The sequence below is a fragment of the Castanea sativa genome, chromosome 3 (genome assembly GCF_040712315.1).
Source record: "Castanea sativa cultivar Marrone di Chiusa Pesio chromosome 3, ASM4071231v1".
Lineage (NCBI taxonomy): Eukaryota > Viridiplantae > Streptophyta > Magnoliopsida > Fagales > Fagaceae > Castanea > Castanea sativa.
The window spans coordinates 23,691,502-23,713,895 of NC_134015.1; the positions used below are offsets into that span (position 1 = coordinate 23,691,502).

At 34.9% G+C, this 22,394-nt stretch overlaps 1 protein-coding gene across 1 annotated transcript; it reads right to left on the reverse strand.

Annotated features, from left to right (window-relative positions):
- Positions 1 to 4,506: 4,506 nt before the first annotated feature.
- Positions 4,507 to 21,748, reverse strand: LOC142627459 (cleavage and polyadenylation specificity factor subunit 3-II). Its single transcript, XM_075801324.1, has 13 exons — positions 21,592 to 21,748; positions 21,323 to 21,500; positions 21,144 to 21,216; positions 20,262 to 20,379; positions 19,943 to 20,016; positions 18,087 to 18,223; positions 17,091 to 17,154; positions 15,910 to 15,975; positions 15,045 to 15,114; positions 14,620 to 14,724; positions 12,093 to 12,234; positions 10,664 to 10,760; positions 4,507 to 5,397 (listed from the first exon to the last, which is right to left on the reverse strand). Exons 1-13 carry the CDS (start codon positions 21,614 to 21,616, stop codon positions 4,606 to 4,608), a joined length of 1,941 nt encoding a protein of 646 aa, XP_075657439.1. The 5' UTR covers positions 21,617 to 21,748; the 3' UTR covers positions 4,507 to 4,605.
- Positions 21,749 to 22,394: the final 646 nt, after the last annotated feature.

Genomic DNA, 22,394 nt, shown 5'->3' on the forward strand with positions numbered 1-22,394 from the left:
ACCCTAAGCATTTCAATTGTTCAATAATAATAAAATAATCTAAGTGCAACAAATATATGTCATAGGGTCTTTAGTTCTTAAGAAGTTAACGCATGCTTAGGGGTTTTTAGTTTTAAAATTTTTTTTATAAACTCTTTATAAGAAAAATAATCAAATTTTTAACGATTTTTTATATTTTTTATAAAAGTATAATTTCATAATTTCCTTAAAATAGTTTATAAATAATAACTTTAATAAGAGTACCATTATAAATAATCATCCTCTTTACACTCCAACCAAACACATTATAAGGGCCTGAAGGCATCCACGAATATGGGATGTGATTTTATGGCGACGTTGTCTCAACTAATCAAAATTCCCTCTCTCTCTCTCTCTCTCCCTCTCATTAAAATTGTGCGAAGTGGCAGGTGGAAATGTCATTCGTTAAGCATGTATTTATCATATCTGCCGAAAAAAGTGTTGCTCACCTAGAATTCAACGTATAATAAACAAGGACCTTTTTTTATTTTTTATTTTTTATTTTTTATTTTTAATAAACTAATAAACAAGGACCTTAGATATACACGTTCGTTGGTGTTAACAACGACGTATTGCACTTGCATGTGCAAGTTATTGTCCCTTGTAGAGTCTGAGTCATACATAATAATGAGTAATGAATCTAATGATAATGTCGTGTGATGCCAGAATGTAGTTGTGAAAGCATATCAAATTTCATCTCAAATTTCAATTAAAAAATGGTGATGTTAATGGGCGCTCTTAGAATAATAGTTTACCATTTATTTTAGGAAAATTTTAATACAATTTTTATGGGAAATAAAAAAACTATTAAAATATTAATTATATTTTTTTTCTCATTTTCTCATAAGAATTTTTTTTAAATTGATTTTTATAAGAGTATCCGTTAGTATTTTTTAAAATAAAAAGAAAAAAATAAAAGAAAAGAAAGAAGGATTAAACTCTTATTTGGACGGAGGGAAAGTAGAGCAGATCAGGAGAATAGATTTGAGTTGATCGGAAATTGCATCTAGAATTCATTGTAGCTATAGGATATCGGATATCCAGCCCTAGTGCTGTGGCTTGTGGCAGCTTATGTTTTGCATTTTCTTTGTAATTTGGTTTATTTAAAAGAAACAAAATGAAATTTATGTCTTGACATTAAAAAAATATGTTCAAAATCCTTAGTTAAATAATTTTAAAATACCCAACTTGTAGTAAATAATTTGTTTCAAAAACCTTAGTTAAATATATTATAATAAATAGACATGCCTTTAGTATAATCAAAATTTTGAATTAAAAATATGGGCTTGGCATACCTTCTATACTTTTTCAATTGAACATCTAATTAGTTTCTCCGTAAGATAGAATGATGCAGTAGTGAGTTTTAATCTTCACATTCTATTTAGTTAATGGGTGATGTGACAATTTCTCATTAAAACAAAACGATTTTCTAGTTTAAAAAAGTATTAAAAGTAAGCCAAACTCTAAAAATATCACTTAGTAAAAATTAAAAATTGAAGGGTGAATTGCAAACTGCACCTCTTATTTACACCCTGAAATTTAAGAATTTGGATTATACCCCTGAAATTTGGAAGTGTTTGGATTTTATATTATGATATTTCAACATTTGGATTTACCTCCTAAGTTTGAGGTGTAAGAATTTTACTCTTTAAAGTTTGGGGGTGTAAAATCCAAACACCCCAAACTTTAATGTGTAAAATTCAAATTTTGAAACTTCAAGATGTAAAATCTAAATACTCTCAAGTTTCAGGGAGTAATACTAAATTCTAAAATTTTAGAATGTAAAATCCAAACACCTCAAATTTTAGGGGTGTAGTTTGTAATTTAGCCAAAATTGAAATAGCTAAATAGTTACCATAATCAAAGAGATAATTGATTCATTAAAAGAACAAGTAGAATAGGTTATAATGAGGATATATAATGGAACTTTTGTGATATTAATCAAGGGTTAATTGCACTTTTCTTTACCACCGCGCACCCTTGGCGTAATGGTTACTCCACAAGTATAAGTGCTTGTGGGGTATACTAAGGGGCAAAAGACGAGGTTCAAGTTTCTAGGAGAGAGCTTCACCCACATATACACTTAGATTAGACTAGAGTAGAATTTCTATCTTGTATAAAAAAAAAAAATTGCACTTTTCTTTGTTAATTATAGTGCAGTTATGACATCGTCTTCCATGATTTATTGGTAATAAAATTGTTTGCAAGTATTATGATTTTTGTCAAATTTAATTGAAATGTAAAAAAAGAAGAAGAAGAAGTTATAAACATGTTTAACAAAAATTTGAAATTTTCATTAAATTTAACAAAAATCTCAACAGTAGGGGTAAATGGCTTATTTACCAAGATTGTTTGGTATTTGAAGTTTAGGAGGACATTGTAATTGCATCATAATTAGGGGAGATTGTGCAAATTGCCCATTAATTAATGAAACACTAATAACAATTGTAGGGTCATTGGGCCCAGGAATGTGTGTGAGGTTGGCCCAAGAGTTTTTTTTTTTTTAGGCTAAAGGCCCAATCCGAGGACACTAAATGGTCTAGGATGTAAGAATGTCAACTTATAAAGCAATACAAATAAGTAAAGAGGTGATACTTGAACAAGTATGTCCGAGGATATAGTCTGAGGAAGATTATGTCCACGGCTATGTAAAGCGGAGGTAAGAGAAGGGCTGGTTAAAAATCCACGGGCAATATGCTAGAAAATCCTATAGGTAAGGGTAAACATGGTAAATGTGGAGGATAAGAAGAAGGGCGGTGGAATATCTAAGATAAAGTTGTTGCCACCGCCCTCGCCCCCGCATTGAATGCTTTGCAATTACTATTCTGGCCGCATTAATGGGAAAGTGAGACCTGAGCGTCAAAGTGGAGCTTGGCTTCTGTCTCCAAAGACTTCAGTGGAGGTAGATGAGACAAGGATCTAAATCAACAATCTAACCCCTACGTGGAGCATGAAGAGGAGAAGAAGGAGGGGATATAAAAGGAAGAAGGGACCTTCAGGAGGAGGGGAGGAGAAAAACATAGAAAAAACACTGTATGCCTCAATATCCAGACTGCAATTTATCTTGGAAAGAAATAATATAAATCATCCTCGGCTTGTGTCCGAGGAGAAGATTCTTTCATATAAACAGTTCTTTGTGTGTATTATTGTGAAAAAACTCATCATTTTTGTTATCTAACATCACTAGAACTTAGATTTTAAGCACACTTTCTACAAATTTAATTGTAAAAAGGCCATCTAGGCCCATCCCCCTTTGACTGTGGGTTCGGGCTCAAATTGTGCCCTTATAACAATAATAATTATTAATGTATTTTATTATAATATTAATTGAGTTTTTAAAAAAAAAAAAATTAAAGGAAAATAGAAACGTGCCATTCGTTAGACATTTCTAAGTTTTTTTATTTATTTTTTAACTTAACTTCAACTTTAAAATTTTGATTTTTTTTTTTTTGGTGTGTGTTAAATTGAATTAAATCCTAACGCAGAGGGTAGATTGCTTATTTACAATAATCAGGAGGAACATTTCTTGGTTTGGTGAAGTTTAGAAGGATATTGCAACTGTATGCTCATTAAGGGGAGAAATTACAATTTATCCATGAATTAATTAATGAGAAATTGTAACAATTATAGTTAATGTATTTAATTATAATATCAAGTGAGTTGTTCTGAAAAATATAAGTTTTTTGTATGTTTGATTGTAAAATTAGAATAGACTCTATGTTTGTATTTTTAGAAATTAAAATTGTCACATTTTACTTACATAATTATATTCACATTATTAGGAGATTAAATTATCCTGAAAATAGAATATTTTTAAAATGAACATCATTGTCTATTTTTCAAATCAATGTGGAAAGAAAATCTATAGAAAAGAAATGATGAAGAAAACACTTTTATTATCCTAATTGCATACCAAAGCATTTTTCAAAGCACATGACATTCTACTCACCAACCCACCAAACTTGAAGAATGAAGGTTAGAATTAGATTGACTATTGATTGAGCTATTTTCTGTCATGTCTATGCATGCACAAAAAAACAATTGAAATTGTGCATTGAAGACACAATTTCAAATTCGTTCATATTCAAGTCCGTGCACATATGCACAAAAAAAAAAAAAAAAAAAAAAAAACTGTTACGTTTTCAATTGTTTTTTGCATGTGTGCACAGATGTGTGAAAGTGTGCACGCACAACAATGTTTCCCTTCTGTCAAAACTAAGGGCATGTTTGTTGGTTAGTTTGAGTAATGTTGTTTGAGTGTTTTTGATATATGTGTGGGTGAAAAAGTGTGTTAAAATATGTGTAAAATTGTTTAAAATGTGTAAAAATGTGTTAGAACTTACTTGCCAACACACCCCCTAAAGTATCAGAGAAGTTGCACGCCTTGACTTAAGAGAAAGTTCCCAAACATTGAAATGGTTAGCTAGCATGGTACTTTAACCTACCACCCCATCATTGGAACATAATTAAAAATAAAGACAAAAATTACTCACAAGAATCGTACTATTTTATAAGGTGATTCCTTTAAGCTCAATGTCATAAATTGATTACAGAAAGTAACTCATGGCAGACTTCACCATATATAACTCAATGAGATTCACAATCAAAATTCTCCATTATCGAAATGATTTTCCACGCAAGCTTCTCATCTGAGACTGACCAAGTGCAGCAAAAAAACACTGCTTCAGATTTTTTTTTACTGTCAATTATTCTGTAAGGGCATCTGTCATTCAGACAAACAGATATATCAAATGATTCTACTTGAAGATGTTCCCCAAAATCTTGGATGTTTCCACCAGAAATTTGACCTGAAAGTTTATTATTCAACAAATGAAGCCAAGAGCATCTGTCAGATGTGCAAAGCACATTATCTGATGTGCTTTTGGTCTCTTCCAAGTTGCTAACATGTATGGGGCAACAGTAAGCAAACCGAACCTCATTCTTCTTTTCTCCCAACATGAGAAGAAGCTCGTCTTGGTGTAAAATCTTTGCTTTTTTATTCTTTTCCTCAATCAAGATCCCTTCTGCTGTCCTTTCATCTGTTACTTGCAGCTGCGGCATGAACCTTCTATCTTTCAAACACGAACCAGATTCATCTTCTGAAATGCTTTTTGAAAACTTAAAGTTTGGATTCAAACTACTGTGGATAAAAGTGTCTGAGGCTCTTGCTTTCACATAATGAGTTGAAGAAATACTAACTGTCTCATTGTTTGCAGGGTCATCACATGGAATTCCCAATTCAGAATGTATTTTTCCTTTTAGAGTAGCCATCTTAGGTTTTTCGCCATGTACTAGTATCACATGCTTGGGGGAGAGAAATTTGACAAGATCCATGATCCCTTTGGCGTCTGTATGAGGACTGAAAGACAATTGATGAATCTGGCAATATAAAACACAATTTCCGGCAAACTTTAGATAATGGGAAATTTTTTAACACAAAAGCATTTCAGTTTCTCACAGAGAGAGAGAGAGAGAGAGAGAGAGAGAGAGAGAGAGAGAGCTTTATTTAAAGAGTATGCATATTGTATCTCATTTAAGGAGTTAAAGGGACCATTCAACAGGTAGACTCGTTCACACAGATTTAACAAGAAATTTACCGTTATTTTAAGCATAGACAGAGCAAACTGTCTTTCTTTTTTTTTTTTTTTTTTTATGAATGAAAGACTTTCTTGAGCAAAACCAAAACCAAAAAATATATATACACAGATAACAGCCTCGTCCCTGATAACAGAAACAAAACAGGGTGGGCAGCAACCTACATCAAAAAAACCAAACAGGTTACAGCTAAGAAACCATTTGGCAAGCAAAATGCGCTGCCCCATTTACATTTCTTACACCCAACAAACAGAAACATTAGGAGCATCAGAAAGCAGCTTACGAATGTCTAAGACAAATGGCTCTAATTCTCAAAGGAGGGATCAAACTGGGGTCAGCTAGGACATCATAGCAAATCTTGGGGTCTCAATGGAAATGGAATTGGCCACCAGCCTCGAGGACAGAATCAGAGCCCACTTAATGGCATTAGCTTCAACTTGGAGAGGGAAGGAGGTGTTTATTCTCTGAGAGCAAGCAAATACCAGCTCCCCTCTCCAGGTTCTTGCCATAACAGCTATTGAAGAGAACCTGGGGCCAACCGCTGCACCTACATCGATTTTTAAGGCCTGTCTATCTGGAGGAGACAACTTTAGGGAAGAAGACTCAGTGGTAATTGGGTAACAGCAGGCCTTCTGGTGAGCTTGTGCTCATCTACAAGCTTTAGAATTCTTTTTTTTTTTTTTGATAAGTAATAATGATTCATTGATATCAAAAAGAGAGAGACACCCAAGTACACAGGGAGTATATAGGGGTGTGAACAAATCAAAAACGAACATTACAAAGTCAAGTAACTCCAAAATGGAAGAAAAATGTTGGTTTCTCCACACAGAGAACCAGTCAAGTAAGGTTCAGAAAAATAGAAGCTTGAGATCAGGCATGGAACGCTCATTGTCTTCAAAACACCTACTATTTCTCTCCTTCCAAATATATCGTATCAAACAATGAGGAACGACCTTCCATATATCTCCATTACGATGGTGACCAAAACAACCTTGCCAGCAAGCAAAAAGCCCAACAACAGACTTAGGCATAACCCAACAAACTCCAAATAAACCAAAGACCATATCCCACAACTCCAAAGCAACCGAGCAATGAAGGAATAGATGGTCAACACTTTCACTATTACACTTGCACATATAACACCAATCCAAAATGCAAACCTTTCTTTTCTTTAAATTATCAATTGTCAAACATTTTCCCAAGGTTGCGGTCCATACAAAGAAAGCCACTCTAGAGGGAATCTTTTGCTTCCAAATGCTTTTTCAAGAGAAAAACTGTTTACTATGGCCAACTAGAAGATGGTAGTATGCACTAACCGTGAACCACTTACTCTTACAAGGCAGCCAACATCTCTTATCCTCCCCGATCCCCCTAACAGGAGTGCTATAAATGGTATTGATGAAGCTCCTAAAAGCTTCCAATTCACGATTATGCACCTCCCTACAAAACTGAATCTCCCAATGGAGGACTCCATTGGTGTACGTCATTAGATCCGCCACACTTGCCTCTTTGCTACGACAAATCCTATATAATTCAGGATAGCGGTCTGTGAGAGAAAAAGTTCCACACCAACGATCTAGCCAAAACTGCACTTTTGATCTATCTCTAATTTCATACATAATAAACCAAGATAAGGAGTGCCACCCCCTTCTAATATTTTTCCACAAACTGACTCCATATGGACCAGAGAAAGAACTAGAACACCAACCACCCCAATCACAACTATACTTCACCTCTATCACTTAACGCCATAGAGCATCCTTTCTTGCCCAAATCTCCATAATCACTTTCCTAGAAGAGCTACATTGAAAGTTCTCAGGTTCCTAATCCCCAACCCACCTGAAGAAAGCGGAGTACACACCGTAGACCAATCAACCAGATGAAATTTGGGCTCATCTCCTAGGCCACCCCATAGAAAGTCCCGCTGAAGTCTAGCAATACAGTTGGCCATAGAAGTAGGAATAGGGAATAAAGAAAGAATATAAGTAGGAAGATTTGAGAGAGTGCTTTTAATTAAAGTGACTCTACCTCCCTTTGCATAAATATAATTTTTTCCAACCTGCTAATTTTCTTTCCATCTTCTCTAGAGTTGGATTCTATATTGACTTGTCCTTAAATTTTGCCCCCAAAAGAAGACCCAAATATTTCATTGGGAGGGACCCTTGCTTGCAGCCTAAGACAGCCACCAAAATATCCATGTTATGAACTGCCCCCACAGCCACTAGTTCAGACTTACCCAAATTTACCTTCAAACCAAACACAACCTCAAACCAAATGAGCACCATACGGAGAATCAGCATTTGATCAATATTAGCATCACAAAAAATTAGAGTATCATCAGCGAAAAGAAGATGGGAAACCATCAAGGATCTTCCAGTAGAAACAACTACACTAAAACCTGACAAACAACCTTCATGGACAGCCTTATCCAACATTCTACCGACGGCTTCCATAACCAACACAAATAACAAGGGGGACAAAGGATCACCTTGCCGCAACCCCCTTGAATTTCCAAAAAACCCATGGAAAAAAGAATAGAAAAAAGAACCGTTAATAAACAAAAAAAAATCCTTCGCCTCCACTTATCAGAAAATCCACAACGCTCAAGTAAGTGAGTAAGAAACCCCCAATTCACATGATCAAAGGCTTTCTCTATGTCCAATTTACATAACAACCTTGGCTGACCAGACTTCAATCTACTGTCAAGACATTCATTAGCAATAAGAACGGAATCAAGAATCTGCCTATTTGGAACAAAGGCATTCTGAGGAGCTGAGATGATCTCTCCTAAGACCATGCAAAGATGAATAGCCAAAACTTTAGCAAGAATTTTATAAACCCCCCAACAAGGCTGATAGGCCGAAAGTCCTTTACTTCCACTTGTGCAGCTTTTTTATGAATGAGAGCAATGAAAGTTACATTCAAGCTTTTTTCAAACTGACCTGTAACATGGAAATGGTGGAACACAGCCATGATGTCTGATTTGAGAATCCCCCAGCAAGCTTGAAAGAAAGCCATTGAAAAACTTTTAGGTCTAGGAGATTTATCCCCATTACACTCCTTGATGACTTAAAAAATCTCAATTTCCTCAAAGGGTCTCTCTAACCAATCCACATTATACCCTGAAATCCTTGGAAAATCCAATACATCTAGGAAAGGATGCTGCCCTTGCTGCACAGAGTATAGGTTCATATAGAATTGCTCAATATGGTCAACGATCCTATCTTGGTTGGAAGACAAAGTCCCATCAATCATAAGGTTTTCAATACAATTATTTCTTCTATTAGAATTAGCTATCCTATGAAAAAACCTCGTATTGGAGTCGCCCTCCTTTAAAAACAACACTCTGGACTTTTGTCTCCAGCTAATCTCCTCTAACAATGCTGCCTTCTCAAGTTCAGCGCAAAATGTTGCTTTTTCCAATTTTTCCTTCTCTGATAGAGGTTGATTGTCCTCTTTTACATTTAAAGCATTTAACTTACTCCATAATTGCTATTTCTTAACTGTGATATTGCCAAAATCTGTTTCGTTCCCCTTCTTTAGGTCCGTTTTTAGAGCAGTCAACTTCTTGGCAAGAATGTAACTAGGAGTCCCTTGAAAATGGTAATTCTCCCACCAGGACTTCACCTTATCTAAAAACCCCTCTGCCTTTAACCACATATTCTCAAAACGAAAAGGAATTCGCCCTCTTCGATGACTCCCAATCTCCAAAAGAATTGGGAAGTATCAGATAACACTCTAGGAAGCGTTTTTTGGGAGAAATTTAGAATTCTAGGGACCAACTCATCATGATTGATCAACAACCCTTCAAAAAACACCTGGTTCCATAAATTCCAAATGGAATAGCAAAGAATGGCTCCAAACAACAGAAATTCTTCCTTTTGACTCCTATCCAAACTTTCACCAAAAGGAGAAACGAGAAGGAATTGAATAAAATCTGAAGCTGAGACTATGTTCATCAGTTCCATTCTTAAACCCCACTGTCTTGTTCTTCTTTTGAAATCCTTTCATTTTATGAAGAGCAATAATCTTGAATATCACAGAGAAAGTATTGTAGCTCAACTATTTCCTCACTCTCAGACCAAGATCATCTTGGTGTTGGTTTCATGTGTCAATTAATATTTTTGTCGTAAGTAGAGGCAGTTTTTGCCTAAACTGTGGCTTTGCCCTTCAAGAATATATATCAAGATCATAATATTACGATTTTTTTTATGACATTGATTTACTATTTCAGATGAAAAGGATGATAGAATCTTGATTTTCTTTTCTCTTCCTGGGTGCTGGGCGTAGATGCTGCCATAACAAATGGAGAAAAAGTGATTCGTGCAAAGTTTTCCTAACAAAATTAGCAAACCTTAAAAACAGAAACCAGATTTAATATTCTAGAAGAAACAAAAACAGATAGAACGGTGAGTGAAGAGGACCACTCTTAAATTAATTGGCCAAGCTCAAAAACAAAACAATCAATGAAGGGCCTAGCCTAAGGCAGAAGGCTTTACGATGTAGAACAAGCAAGCTCCGATGCAAAAATTTGATGCAGGACAACACTAAAACGGATGTAACAACACACACAAAAAAAAAAAAAAAAAAAAAAACTTAAATAAAATAACCTAGGCATCAGCACCTAGGGTTAGCTGGAATCAGAACAAGACCATTGGAAAATTTCAATAAATTTTTTTACTAATCAAGCAAGCTATAAACTTGTCTCCATAAGAGTACAATAGTATACTTATATAGACTATTATGACTTAGCCTAAATTCTAATTGACGTAGGAGATCCAATTAGTGAATCACAAATATACTCTTGACACTAAGAAATTATATAAAATACTAGTAACCTAATTAACTAATAAGACCTAAATAAAATCCAATTGATAAATAAAATTGTCTTCGAGCTTCAAGCATCATCAAGCCTACTTTTTTGTTAGCCAATTGAAATATAGGTTAAGATAAAACAAGAGGAATCTTAACACCATTAAACAAGGACAAAACTCATTAAAAAAATGATAAGATGCAGAAAGTATATGTGAATTAAGAGATAAACATTAACCTGGCATCGCACATCAAGTTGAGTATTCTTGTCCAGATCAATTTTGGTGGGTTTACCTGACATCAATTTATGTCCTATGGTTCCAGCCGCACAGTACCTACAATAGACGTAGTACAACGAAGATTAATAGCCTTTTTTTTTCTTTTTTTTCTTTTTTTCTGAGAAACAAATAGCATTTTAGTTGTAATTTATAATAACTTTGAGGAATGAGAGCATCAGTTGTCGGTGGGTTTGTAACATGTGTATGAGTGGGGCCACATGTTTTGTGTAAAATTGCACAGGGTGGGCCTGGCAAGCTCTCGCAGATGCTCATTTGTGCACTAGTTAGAAATTTTATCAAACATGCATTCCTACATTATCCATTGAAGTAAGATTCAAAGACAAAAGGATCAGAACGAATGTTAAAAACATTAATTGTATTTTTTTCCTACAGTTACTTCCCTGTTACTTTGTAAAAGATGGCCATATCCTAGAGTTGGATGTGTGCTGATTAGTGTCTAAAAGCACCCAAGAAGTGTTGCATTTGTGCTACTTATTAGGTTCATATAAGATTAACTTTACAATCCAGCATTTTCAGATAATAAAAGACATCATGTACCTTTGAACTGAGAATCATGCTTAAACGGATTCTCAATTCTCAGTTAATTTTTCATGAAACTTAAGAAGCTTCAAATTTAATGTTTCGTCCAAGAGAACCATATATCAGTTAAAGATCTCTGTGATTCAAGCTCATATGCACCTAGTGAAAAAGTTTAGAATAAATGCTACTAGAGACAGTACAATAAGAATTCGTTCTGTCAGGAGGTTAGTTCTAGTGTACATTTCCAACTCAGAAAATCAAATAAGAATATCAGAGGGAATGCATGATGGGGCATGCTGAAAATTTGGATTCACTTCAACCTATTTTAACAGAGGTATTAATCACAATGCAAATTATAAACTGAGCATCATGCAGTTAACAATTTGATATCTCTATTCAGTATGCAAAAATAGCATATGAAGATACATTACAATAACTTCAGTAGTCAGATATGAGTTTAACCTTGAGTATCACCTTATGAGAAGAGTGATGCAAGTGAGTGGGTTTAACTAAATGATAGATGCCATTTGAGAGACCTTTAGTCCAAGATTTTTTAAACCAATACCAGCATGTTTGATTTGTAGCATCAGAATGTGAAGAAACAGTATAAATGACCCAATAAACCTATGAACAAGACATTGTGCTTTTCATTTTAACATTTATAACAGCATTATAGATTTTTTTGATAAGTATAACAGTATTATAGATTTACGAGGTGATTCACATCAAATGGTTGCCTGCCACCATTTCAGAGAGTTGGAAGTCAGATTGTATATAAAATCATTATTTAGGTTCCAAACTACGTAAAATCATTCTTAACCAAAAGGAAAAAAATAATAAGGTTGGTACCCAGGCAATGTAACAAGATTCAATTCAGATGGAGCCCACTGCTTAAAAACCTCAAGTGAAAAACCGCCACTGAGCCAACCAGGTGTGGCAAAAAGAACACAGGGTCCAGGAGCAGCTATCATAGAACGATCAAAATTAAGAACTGCAACATCCAAACACAGTCAGTATGGCACAGAATCTATCAAATAATTAACCATCATGCAATGCAATATAAATTCCAATGAATTAAATGATATTGAGAGCACTATTTGAAATGATAATTATCTCTACAGACACAGTGAGGCCAGTTTTTAGCCTTTAAAAAATTCTGACCAGAAAAGCTTGAGGGAAGGAGTACAAAAATAAACACAAGTAAAGACTTGAGAAATTTAAATTATTTAGATAGTGCAGCAAGCATTCTAAACATGCTATTGTGGGAATGAAAATCTACAGTTTACATCATAGTAAGGGAGGAGTAGTTACTGAATAGCAATAGTGTATTTTTCTCTAATTTTTGAAACAGAGAAAATAGTGATGATTTTGCCTTTCTAATACTTTTAATTGCAAAACTTAAAAATTAAATCCATTGGTGAGATTTATTTATCACAGAAACAGAATCTGGTGAGAACATGTACTATGTCATGCTAATTGTGATTTTATCAAACAAAGAAAACCAATGGCATATCAAAAGTGTACAAGTCAAAACTATAGAAAGGTGCTAGGGAGAGAGAGAGAGAGAGAGAGAGAGAGAGAGAGAACTAGAGATCCAGTGGGGAAATGTTTTTTATGAAGATGAAACAGTGGCTGGATCTCTGTGATAGGAATTTTGGAGGCTAAGTTAAATCAAAACACTCACTTAGCTTGCTCTAATAAGATGGGGGCTGCACTCCAGGAAAAAAAATTGAGAGATAGAGAGTTCTGAGAGAAAAAAAGTGAGAATGCTCTGCTTGAATTAAAAGAAAATTTGTGGGAAGAGACGGCAGAAACTCTGCCCAAATCATGTGAGAAAATCTTTTTCATTACAAGATGAATACCCTAAAAAGAGCATGAAATAGTTTCTATTGAAGGCCTGGAGCTTTTTAAGGTGAAAATCTGAAGAAAAGAAAAGACCATATCATTGGAAATAAGAAAAAGGGGTGCCGGACAGAGAAGAGCCTGAAAGTGGACTAGAAGAAAGTTCAAGAAAGCCAGAAAGACTTAGTCATTCCCTATATTCTTGCCTGAAAATTTTAATTTTTTTTTATTGTGAAAATAAATCTTAGTGAAAAGAAATTGCAAAAAAAAAAAAAAGTTCCCCTTCTATGTTATGTGTTCTGATTTATCAATTCCTGTGTTTCTTTCTTGTATTGCTTTGTTTAAGACTAGGAGGTTACCATTAAGTGAATTAACAATCAAGAATTTTCTTGATTGGAAGTAGGATCCATATATTTTTTTATAAAAAAAAAAAAAAAAGTAGATTTGGTTATACATGTTTTATTACTATTGAATTGAGTCCATGGCAGAAATTTATATTACCACTTGTAGTAAATTAAAACTATATGACTACATGACAGGATTCAGTTATAGCAAGCAATTCAATATGTGAAAGATCAGGTTGTCCCTTGTTTTTCTGTAAATACTAAATGGGAAAGTAAGCTATTCATCTAATGAAATGTAGTCTTTTCTCATTGAAAAACTACACTAGTAATTAAAGCAGAAAAATATGGCTAAATGAGTTCAATTGTCCTCAGAGTTTTTATCCCCTATTAAATATGCAGCTTAAAATTCTGAGAGGTTGTAACAAGAAGATTAGGAAGCCTTGCTGTAGACTAGCTTAAGAAATTAATCTTGTGAAAAAGGAAACTAAGACTAGCTGATTTTTTTTTTTTTTGATAGGTAAGAAAAAGTATATTAAAAAAACTGCTAGATGAAAATTAGCACCAGCATAACAAAAGTACAAAAAAGATGAAAAAGCGAAAAACATAGAAAAACATTAATTACAAAGAAGAAGAGAGCTAAGGAATAGAGGAAGAGAGTCACTAGATGTGAGTCCCCAAGCCCTAGCCCAATCAAAAAGAGAACCAAAAAAGAAAGCAAGCAGTTGGTACTCAGATCTATCCAAATCCTCAAACATTCGCCGATTGCGTTCCCTCCAAATACGCCACATCAAACACAACGGAACTAGGTTCCAAATGTAAGATGAATGCTTCCCTAACCAATTCCACCAACTAAATAGAAAATCTGACACCGTACATGAGGGAACCCATGAAATCCCAAAACTCCTAAAGACAAAACACCACAGTTGATAAGCCTTTCCACAATGTAACAACAAATGACCCACTGTTTCACCACAGCACCGACGCATAATGCACCAGAGAAGCTTCAGAAAACCATTAATTCAATAGAGTGAAAAAGGAAACTGAGACTAGCTGATTGAGAAGCTTCAGAAAACCATTAATTCAATAGATTTTACTGTGAAAATACACCAGAAGAAACAGTAACTGCAAATCCTACAGAACAACTTAAATTTAATACAATCTCTCAATAGCAGATAAAAAAGTAGACGTACCATGTTTAAAATCAAATGCATTATGTGTAGAATATGTCTCTTTCACCTTCTGGCTGGTCCAACTGATAAGCATTTTATAATACATATTGGCTTGCATAGTCAGACCTAAATGAAGAAAAACAAAAAATAATATCATCAATTCAGGGGGAAAACACCACAAGGAGGAGATAAATTGAAAGAGCATGGACTATATAACCACCATGATAATTCTAATACGAATTTTTTCTTATACATAGAAGTAATATGCCACCATTTACATATACATAATTCCATTATTCAGGCGCCTGTTATTTATCTCAATATATAACTCATGCATTCAAAACGATAAGGTTTAAAAGAAACTCAGCATTTGATAGATCACCACATACATTGTGGCCAAGTATCATGCATGCAATTAAAAAAGGAGTAAATCTAATAAAGCAAACCTGAAGAGAAGTAAATGGGAATCTTTAAATTCATACGCTCCCAGTAATCCTCCAACAAGATACAGAGTTCCTAATTGATAAGGGATAAGGTTATCAAAAAAAAAATAGTGCACAACAATTTTATAATACTAGAGAATAGTTCGTAATGAACTTATACCATGTAAATATATGCTTTGGAACTATATTTAAGGTTACTAAGTTAATATTCAGGCATAACTTGACTCTATTTAGTTGCATTTTATGTACAATAGCTTACTGGGCTGTGTAGCTCACTCTTTCATTGATAACTTTTAAATTAAGGTTTAGCTAGGATTTATAGCCTTGGGGTACTCGGTGGTAAGTGAAGATGGAGTTTTGGAGAACTTAAATGACTTTGACCATAGTTGACATTATTTACAGAACTTTAGCTGTTCCTATTTTATTTCGGACTAGATGAGATTGGAGTTTCTCTCTAGTTAAGGATATTTATGCAAAGAATATTTAAGACTTCATTTATTTAAGTTTTATTTAATTTTGAGATTTAGTCTTTTTTCTTTTCGATAAGTAATAAGATTTATTGATATAAAAAAAGGGGATGCCCTAGTACACAAGAAGTGTAGAGGGAGTCAACAAATCATGTACAAAAATTATATAAATCATGAAAATCAAGAAAAGAAGAGAATGATTGGTTTTGCAAAGCAGATGACCAATCCACTAAGGTTCTAAAGAAAAGATTTAAGCACTCTAAATGATGTTTGTTTGATGGATAAGTCAATCATGTAGTTAAATTTGTTTCTTGTTAATTTGGATCATGACAATTAAACTCCAAGTTTGAAGAAATCACAATCAAATAAAGTAAAATTAATAAATATATTGATTAGAACACCTGAGCTCTTCCCAGTGCAAATGTAGGAATGAGCACCTTTCCTCCACCGGCAACACATTTATGAACCTACATCCATTTGTTAAGCAGGAAAAACAAAGAATCATTGTAGGTCAAACACGCAAAACCTTAAACTAGGAGACAAACAAATATATACGCATAATATTACTCTAAAAAGGTTTTCATGTGAGTTCAAAAAGTATGATAATCAGGACATTAACACAAGAAACAAATAAACATATGCAGACCACATGCATATCAAAAGAAAGTTTGAAAATTACTATTAAGAAAGAAAAGGAAATGGGAGTGATGCATTTAGATTTGGTTCTCTACATCAGTCACTGAAAAGTCTGGGTCATGCCCTGCCCATGGTCTTTGAATGTTTAATGTGAAACATACTAAAGGGAACAACTTATTTATTTATTTTATCTCTGCCTTTTTAGATCCCTGTTTAGATACTTCCCTACAAAAAGTAATAATATATTACTGCACAATAATAAGCAAACAGCCACCCTTAACTCACCACAACCACACAAACAAATTTCTCCAATTTTTCCTACGTCAAACATCCTTTAAGACCCCATTACCACACCACCAGTCAAGCCAAAAGCAAACATCAGTTCCTTTGCCAACAGAAAATGACACAGACCTGGCAAAGTAATTCCATCCCGATCGAATATACTTCCATAAACAAACCCTATACCCTCCTTTAACCTCCTTCAAATACTACCCACCCCAATTAGTACCATATTTAAGCTCTACAACCCTCCTCCAAAAAGCATCTGTTTCAGTAGCAAAACACCATAACCACTTACCCAACAAAGAATATATCTATTGTAAGCGAAGGAGGCTACTGAAAAAGGTGAAAAGTGGGAAGCAGCCCCACCTTTCACCTTGGATCGGTCAAAATATGAAGACTTTCTTAGTCTTAAATGTTGATCAATGGCTAACAAATATTGCACACCATCATTTAGCTATTACAATTCTTTTCATGATAGCGAGTCACATGAATAGGACCAACTGGGGCATTGGTAATGGTATAAAAATATTTTAAAGGCTCAAAAGTTCCATGACTTGTATATCCCAAAGACTAAAATTGAGAACAAAAGGGGCAAGAACTGATGCAACAAAAATCAGTAGAAATATAAGAATATTTGAAATATTATAGTGTTGATATTCCATACAGCTTTAAGAAATTCTCTCTCCCGACCGTACTTTGAGTCACGTATAGTCGTTGCATATGTGGACCTGCAACAGGAATATCATTAAAATAGAAAATTATAGTTTGTCCAAACAAAACCAATCATTTAGATGATAATATCTAAGTAAGAATGGAGCTTCTTTCTAAACTTGAGTTGGTAAATTTCGCACCTAGAATAGCTAATAGGGCTTCTCACAACTTAGTCCTTTGGGCCTGCAGCTATAATTTCTGGGGGCCAATCCCCATATCCTCAATCCCTTCAAAGGTATTACCTAAAGAGTGAGATGTTGAACCCCTCAGTGGTGGTGTTCTTAGTAAAATGCATATGTTCTCATGGGGAAAAAAAAGATCAAGAAAGGAGCTCCAATGGTTTGATGTTTGATTATACCAATAAATGAATAAAACAAAGTGGAAAATTTGACGTTTATTAAATAAATATATACATAGATGTCAAATTCATAGATATATTTTGCAGTTCAATATCCACTGATTTTGTTATCATTGTTCTAAATCTTACAGGAAGACTTGTGCCCATCCACCCATTCACAATCACTTAAAAACACACAGAATGAAGAGAGAGAAAGGAAGACCAGTGTCTACTATGTGGTGGCCTATAGAGAACCACTCTCACCTTCAAGTCTGCCTTTGATTTTGGTATCTTAAGGCATTTAAGAGGGACATAATTAAATTTGACTTAACCCCATATGACAGCTACAATTTTGATAACACCCAAAAGGAAAGAAACTACCATAAACCATTAGCAAAGTCTGACTATCAATTCAGAATGTTGTCTATGAAGTCTCCCTAATCCACATTGACAACAATGAAGTGTATCTCAAAGAAAGAAAATATCAATGAGAAAATTGGATAAGAAACAAAAATAGGAAGAGTGAAAACATAGATATTTTTTTACAATAGCAGATAAGCAATACAACAACAAATAGAGAAGCATATTAATCTAAACACACATATTCCATACTCTGATATAAGAAGGTCCAGCTGCAGTCGATCAATTTGAGCAGCTCCAAGATGTCTATCTGGCGTCATATTATAGTCTCCTGTATAAACCATAGCAGTATCTCCCACCTTTGCATAAAACATTGCTGCTCCAAGAACCTTAGGGACATAAATAACAAGGAGGCTAAATTAACAACATGAGATGAGCCTATAATAAACATTGAAAAGAAACATAAATAAACTGCTATCTCAAAATCATTTATGGAAAGCATTGAAAGTGACTTACTTAAGGAAATGATTGTGTTAAAGATCATCTTGGGGAAACCATGTCAAAATTATCAATAATGATGTAACTTTAACTAGATGTTAATGATTATGCTCTATATCAATACTATGTAACAGATTTTCTGAATCAGCCATGGAAGAAGGGTCAAGTTGATGTCATCACTGCCAGAGTGATTCTTGGTTTCCTGATGCAGCAAGCCACTTACACTGAAAACATAACACTAAACCGTAATTTTCCAATGCTACTGGAAAATACTGTAACCTGTTGGTCTCTGTTTCAGTCCTTTAAAATAAAATAAAATCAAATGCTTCTGGAAAACCCTGCAACTTGTTGTTCTCTGTATCTGTCCTTTGCAATTAAATTCTATCCTTTTGGAACCCTAACCAACTAACAAATCCAAAATGCTTTCTTCATAACCCCTGGGAGGCCTAAAACCTCAAGTTTCAAACCCTAGAGCCCATTACATAAGCATCCCTAGGCAGATTTCCTAATCTGTCCTGCACTGACCAAAGTCAAGGACTTGACCGTAAATCCATCCTAATTTGATAATAAGTGTCAATCAATGAGGAAGTATTTAATCTAATCAGAAAGAAAAGCTGTCTATTTGAGCTTGACACCAGACCAAGGTCCCAATCGAACAGAAAATCCCAAATGGCATCAAAAAAGGAAACTAATTAAGGGTCAAATATACCTAGAAAAAGGAGGGGGTCAAAACATTAGAGTACCACCACCTCTTTAAACCATAGCTCGTACAAATTAAAATTCATAGAATTCCAGAATGCGGCTTCACCATATGCATAAGCTGGTACAATAAAACTGAGCTTTAAGTCCTAGATTTTTTTTCCCTTAAGGTGTCAAACATGGGGAGGAGAGCAGCCACAAAAGTGCAGCACCCAAATACCAAGTAAACATAGAGTGGTTCAAGCAGGGTAAGGAAGCTTGTGGATAAAGAGGTACACACCAACAATAGTACTTGGAGTTTGACGCAAGACAACCGTAACAACTGAACAGTAAAATTGAAAGATAGGAAAATAAAGGGATATAACCTAGGAGTCAGCACCTAGGCCTGACTTGGAGTTAGCGGCAAGTAAGGAAAACCACTAGTAAATAGCACATAGGGTTGGCTGGAGTCAGCACCAAACCTAAGAAACAAAAAGGCCATTTTTTTTTCACTCATCAAAATCTTAATCATAAATCATCTCTAAAAGGAGTACAACAACTTGCCTATATAGGAAACCCTAGTTCTAATTGGTGTAAAAAAACCTAATTGCCTTAGTACAAAAATAACCTTGCTTCCAAATATTAAAATAATAATAGCCTAATAAACTACTAGGACCTAAAACATAAAAATGCAAAAATACACTGACCTGAAAAAATGAATAATACTAAAGAAAAATCTTCTTGAGTCTCCCACATCACAAAATATGTAGGTAAGAATAAAAATGAAATTGTCATGGACAAGATAAAAGATACTAGAAAGATTATAACACATTTTTGGAAGTTTTAAAAGAGAAGGCTAATAAGTCCAATTGAAAGCAAAACATGGCCGCCAACTGAAAAAATAATCTATAGATGAACTTCAGAAGCCATACGTGTCCTGCATAGTAGGCACGAATCTGAAGATCCTTATCAACATGCACAGTCTGCTTCAGATCCACAGCTATAACTGCAAAGAGGAACCAAATCAAGACACAAAGAAAAAGACATATATGAGGAAAGAAGTAGTAGATGTTGAATTTGGAAAGTATATAGAGTAAAATCAGGATGACCACTAGGACATCAAGAACATAGAGTAAAAGCAGGAATCATAAAATTGCACAAGTCTAGTCTTACCAAAAAGGAAAAAAATATTCTTAAAGTGGCAATGAGAAAGATTAAATATGCTGGTACAGAAAAAGGAAATCCATGTACCTTTTTTCATGCATTCCACAATATGCTCTGAAGTAAATTGTTCTTCTTCACCCCTTCGTTCAACCATCACTTTTCGATAATCTTCCAACATCAAAGGAGCCAATGCCTTTGTTGGATACTGTGGTGCAATCATTTTCAACATAAATATCAAATTCCAATCATGATTATGGAAGTCCACTTGCAAACTTCTGATAAACCATTTGACAAGTCAACGTGCCTCTCCCACCCCTGCTCAATCGTTTACTTGCTAAAAAATTGCTAGCTAACAAGCCAAAGAACATAAAATAAGGAAGAACAAAAAATTGCATGGAATATACAACATTTAAACAAGAGCATCTCAGCACCAAAATAAAAACGCCTTATGTCCCGACCACTTAAGGTTCGCTACCTGATGGCACAACTATTGCATGGCTAGATATGAAACATCCTCTTTGGAAGCCTAAGATATTGCATGGCTAGATATGAGACAACCATCTTTTTTTTTTCCTTAAAACCACACTGCTCCAACACATATACCAAAAAATTCCAATTCACATGATTGTAAGCTGTCTCCAAATCCAACTCACATAATACTCCCAAGATGCTAGACCATGACTGGGCCCATAGAATCTAAATTAGGTAGCATAACACTTCATTCACAAATGCGCAATTCTACATATACAAAACTTTTCACAACTGTTAAGTTATCAAGCTGTTATGGATTCTCATCTGGGCTCACCACAAAATTACTTTATTGTCTACCATCTAGACCCCCGCCCAAAAAAAACGTGATTCTAGAGTTATTGTTCACAAATATATGTCAAGCACTTTTCCTATAAAACAAAGCCAAAAAAAAAAAAAAAATCTCAGCCAAACATTTCATCGAACACGTAAAAGACTCACCGTCATGTATATTGGCCCGCTGTACCCGCATACTTCCGTGAAGTAAGGAAGAGCACCAATGTGATCCAAATGGCTATCCAATTAACAAAATCAATGAAAATACAGTGATTTCAATCAAAACTGAAAAAAAAAAAAAAACAACAAAGAAACAATAAGCTTGGGTTGAGAAAGTTAGGTACAAGTGGGTGATGACAATGCAAGTGAGGGCGCTGTCGAAATCGCCGGAGTTGGAGATGCGAGAGAAATCGGGGTAGCGGCGGTGGTCATGATAAGCCATATCCATACCGCAATCGAACATTATTCGCTTCCCGTTCATCGACACCACCACGCAGCTCTTCCCGACTTGTTGTCCTGCCCCTGAACCAGAAAATCGACGAGGAAAGTTTGTGGTTGTGAGTGTTAGATGTTGGTGAGGATTGGGAGATTGTGAATAGGAAAAAGGGATTACCGAGGACGAGAGAGTCGATCGCCATTGCTGAGATTTTTGCTTTTCTTTCTGCAAGAGAGTAACCCTAGGAACCTCTTTCGCGCGCTTTTTATTTGATTCTGTGGATCTCAACTCCGAACTCTCAACAAGTCGACCGTTAAACTTGCTTCTATGTTTTTTTTTTTCCACAGATGAGGGAATAGGAGGCAAAAATAGCAGGCCCGGTTTGCCAACTATATAATTTAGTAATATCTCGAGGCTCAGAGGTTCGATTTTGGGCTATAAAACCGAGTCTTAAAGACTCGATTTTTCCAGTTTGATGTGGTGTTTTATTCACGTGGCCTCCATTTGGAAATCAAGCCTCTAAGACTCGAGTTTTATACCGAGCATTAAAGACTCGATTCCTATCGGAGAGTCCACGTAGACGCCACTTAGATCTCGAGTCTTAGAGACTCGGTTTGCTAAAAATGAAACCGAGTCTCAGAAACTCTATATTTAAATAGGGTCTTTCACCAGTCAGAGGTCCCATCTGTCACTTCCATGTCTGGTCTGCAGCTGTAGCTCTCCTGTAAGTCTCTCGGGAATCTTCAGAAAAAGAAGTCATGGTCTCCATGTCTGTATGTCTTCAAAAAAAGAAGACATGGTCTCCATGTCTGTAGGTCTCTTGTAGGTCTCTCGGGAATCTTCAAAAAAAGAACTGTCCAAGAATCTAACCATCTCCATATTTCTTCAGAAAAGCAAAACCATCCCATATTCAATGAATGTCCAGCAAAGCAAAACCATCTCATACACATTTAGCAAACATTGCTCCTCTCTCAACTCTC

Coding starts and splice junctions, on each gene's coding strand:
- LOC142627459 (XM_075801324.1), bottom strand. CDS start 21,616: ATGGCGATCGACTCTCTCGTCCTCG. Junction 21,501..21,591: donor GATCGACTCTCTCGTCCTCG/GTAATCCCTTTT, acceptor TTTCTGGTTCAG/GGGCAGGACAACAAGTCGGG. Junction 15,976..17,090: donor AGAGAGAATTTCTTAAAGCT/GTATGGAATATC, acceptor AAATGGATGTAG/GTTCATAAATGTGTTGCCGG.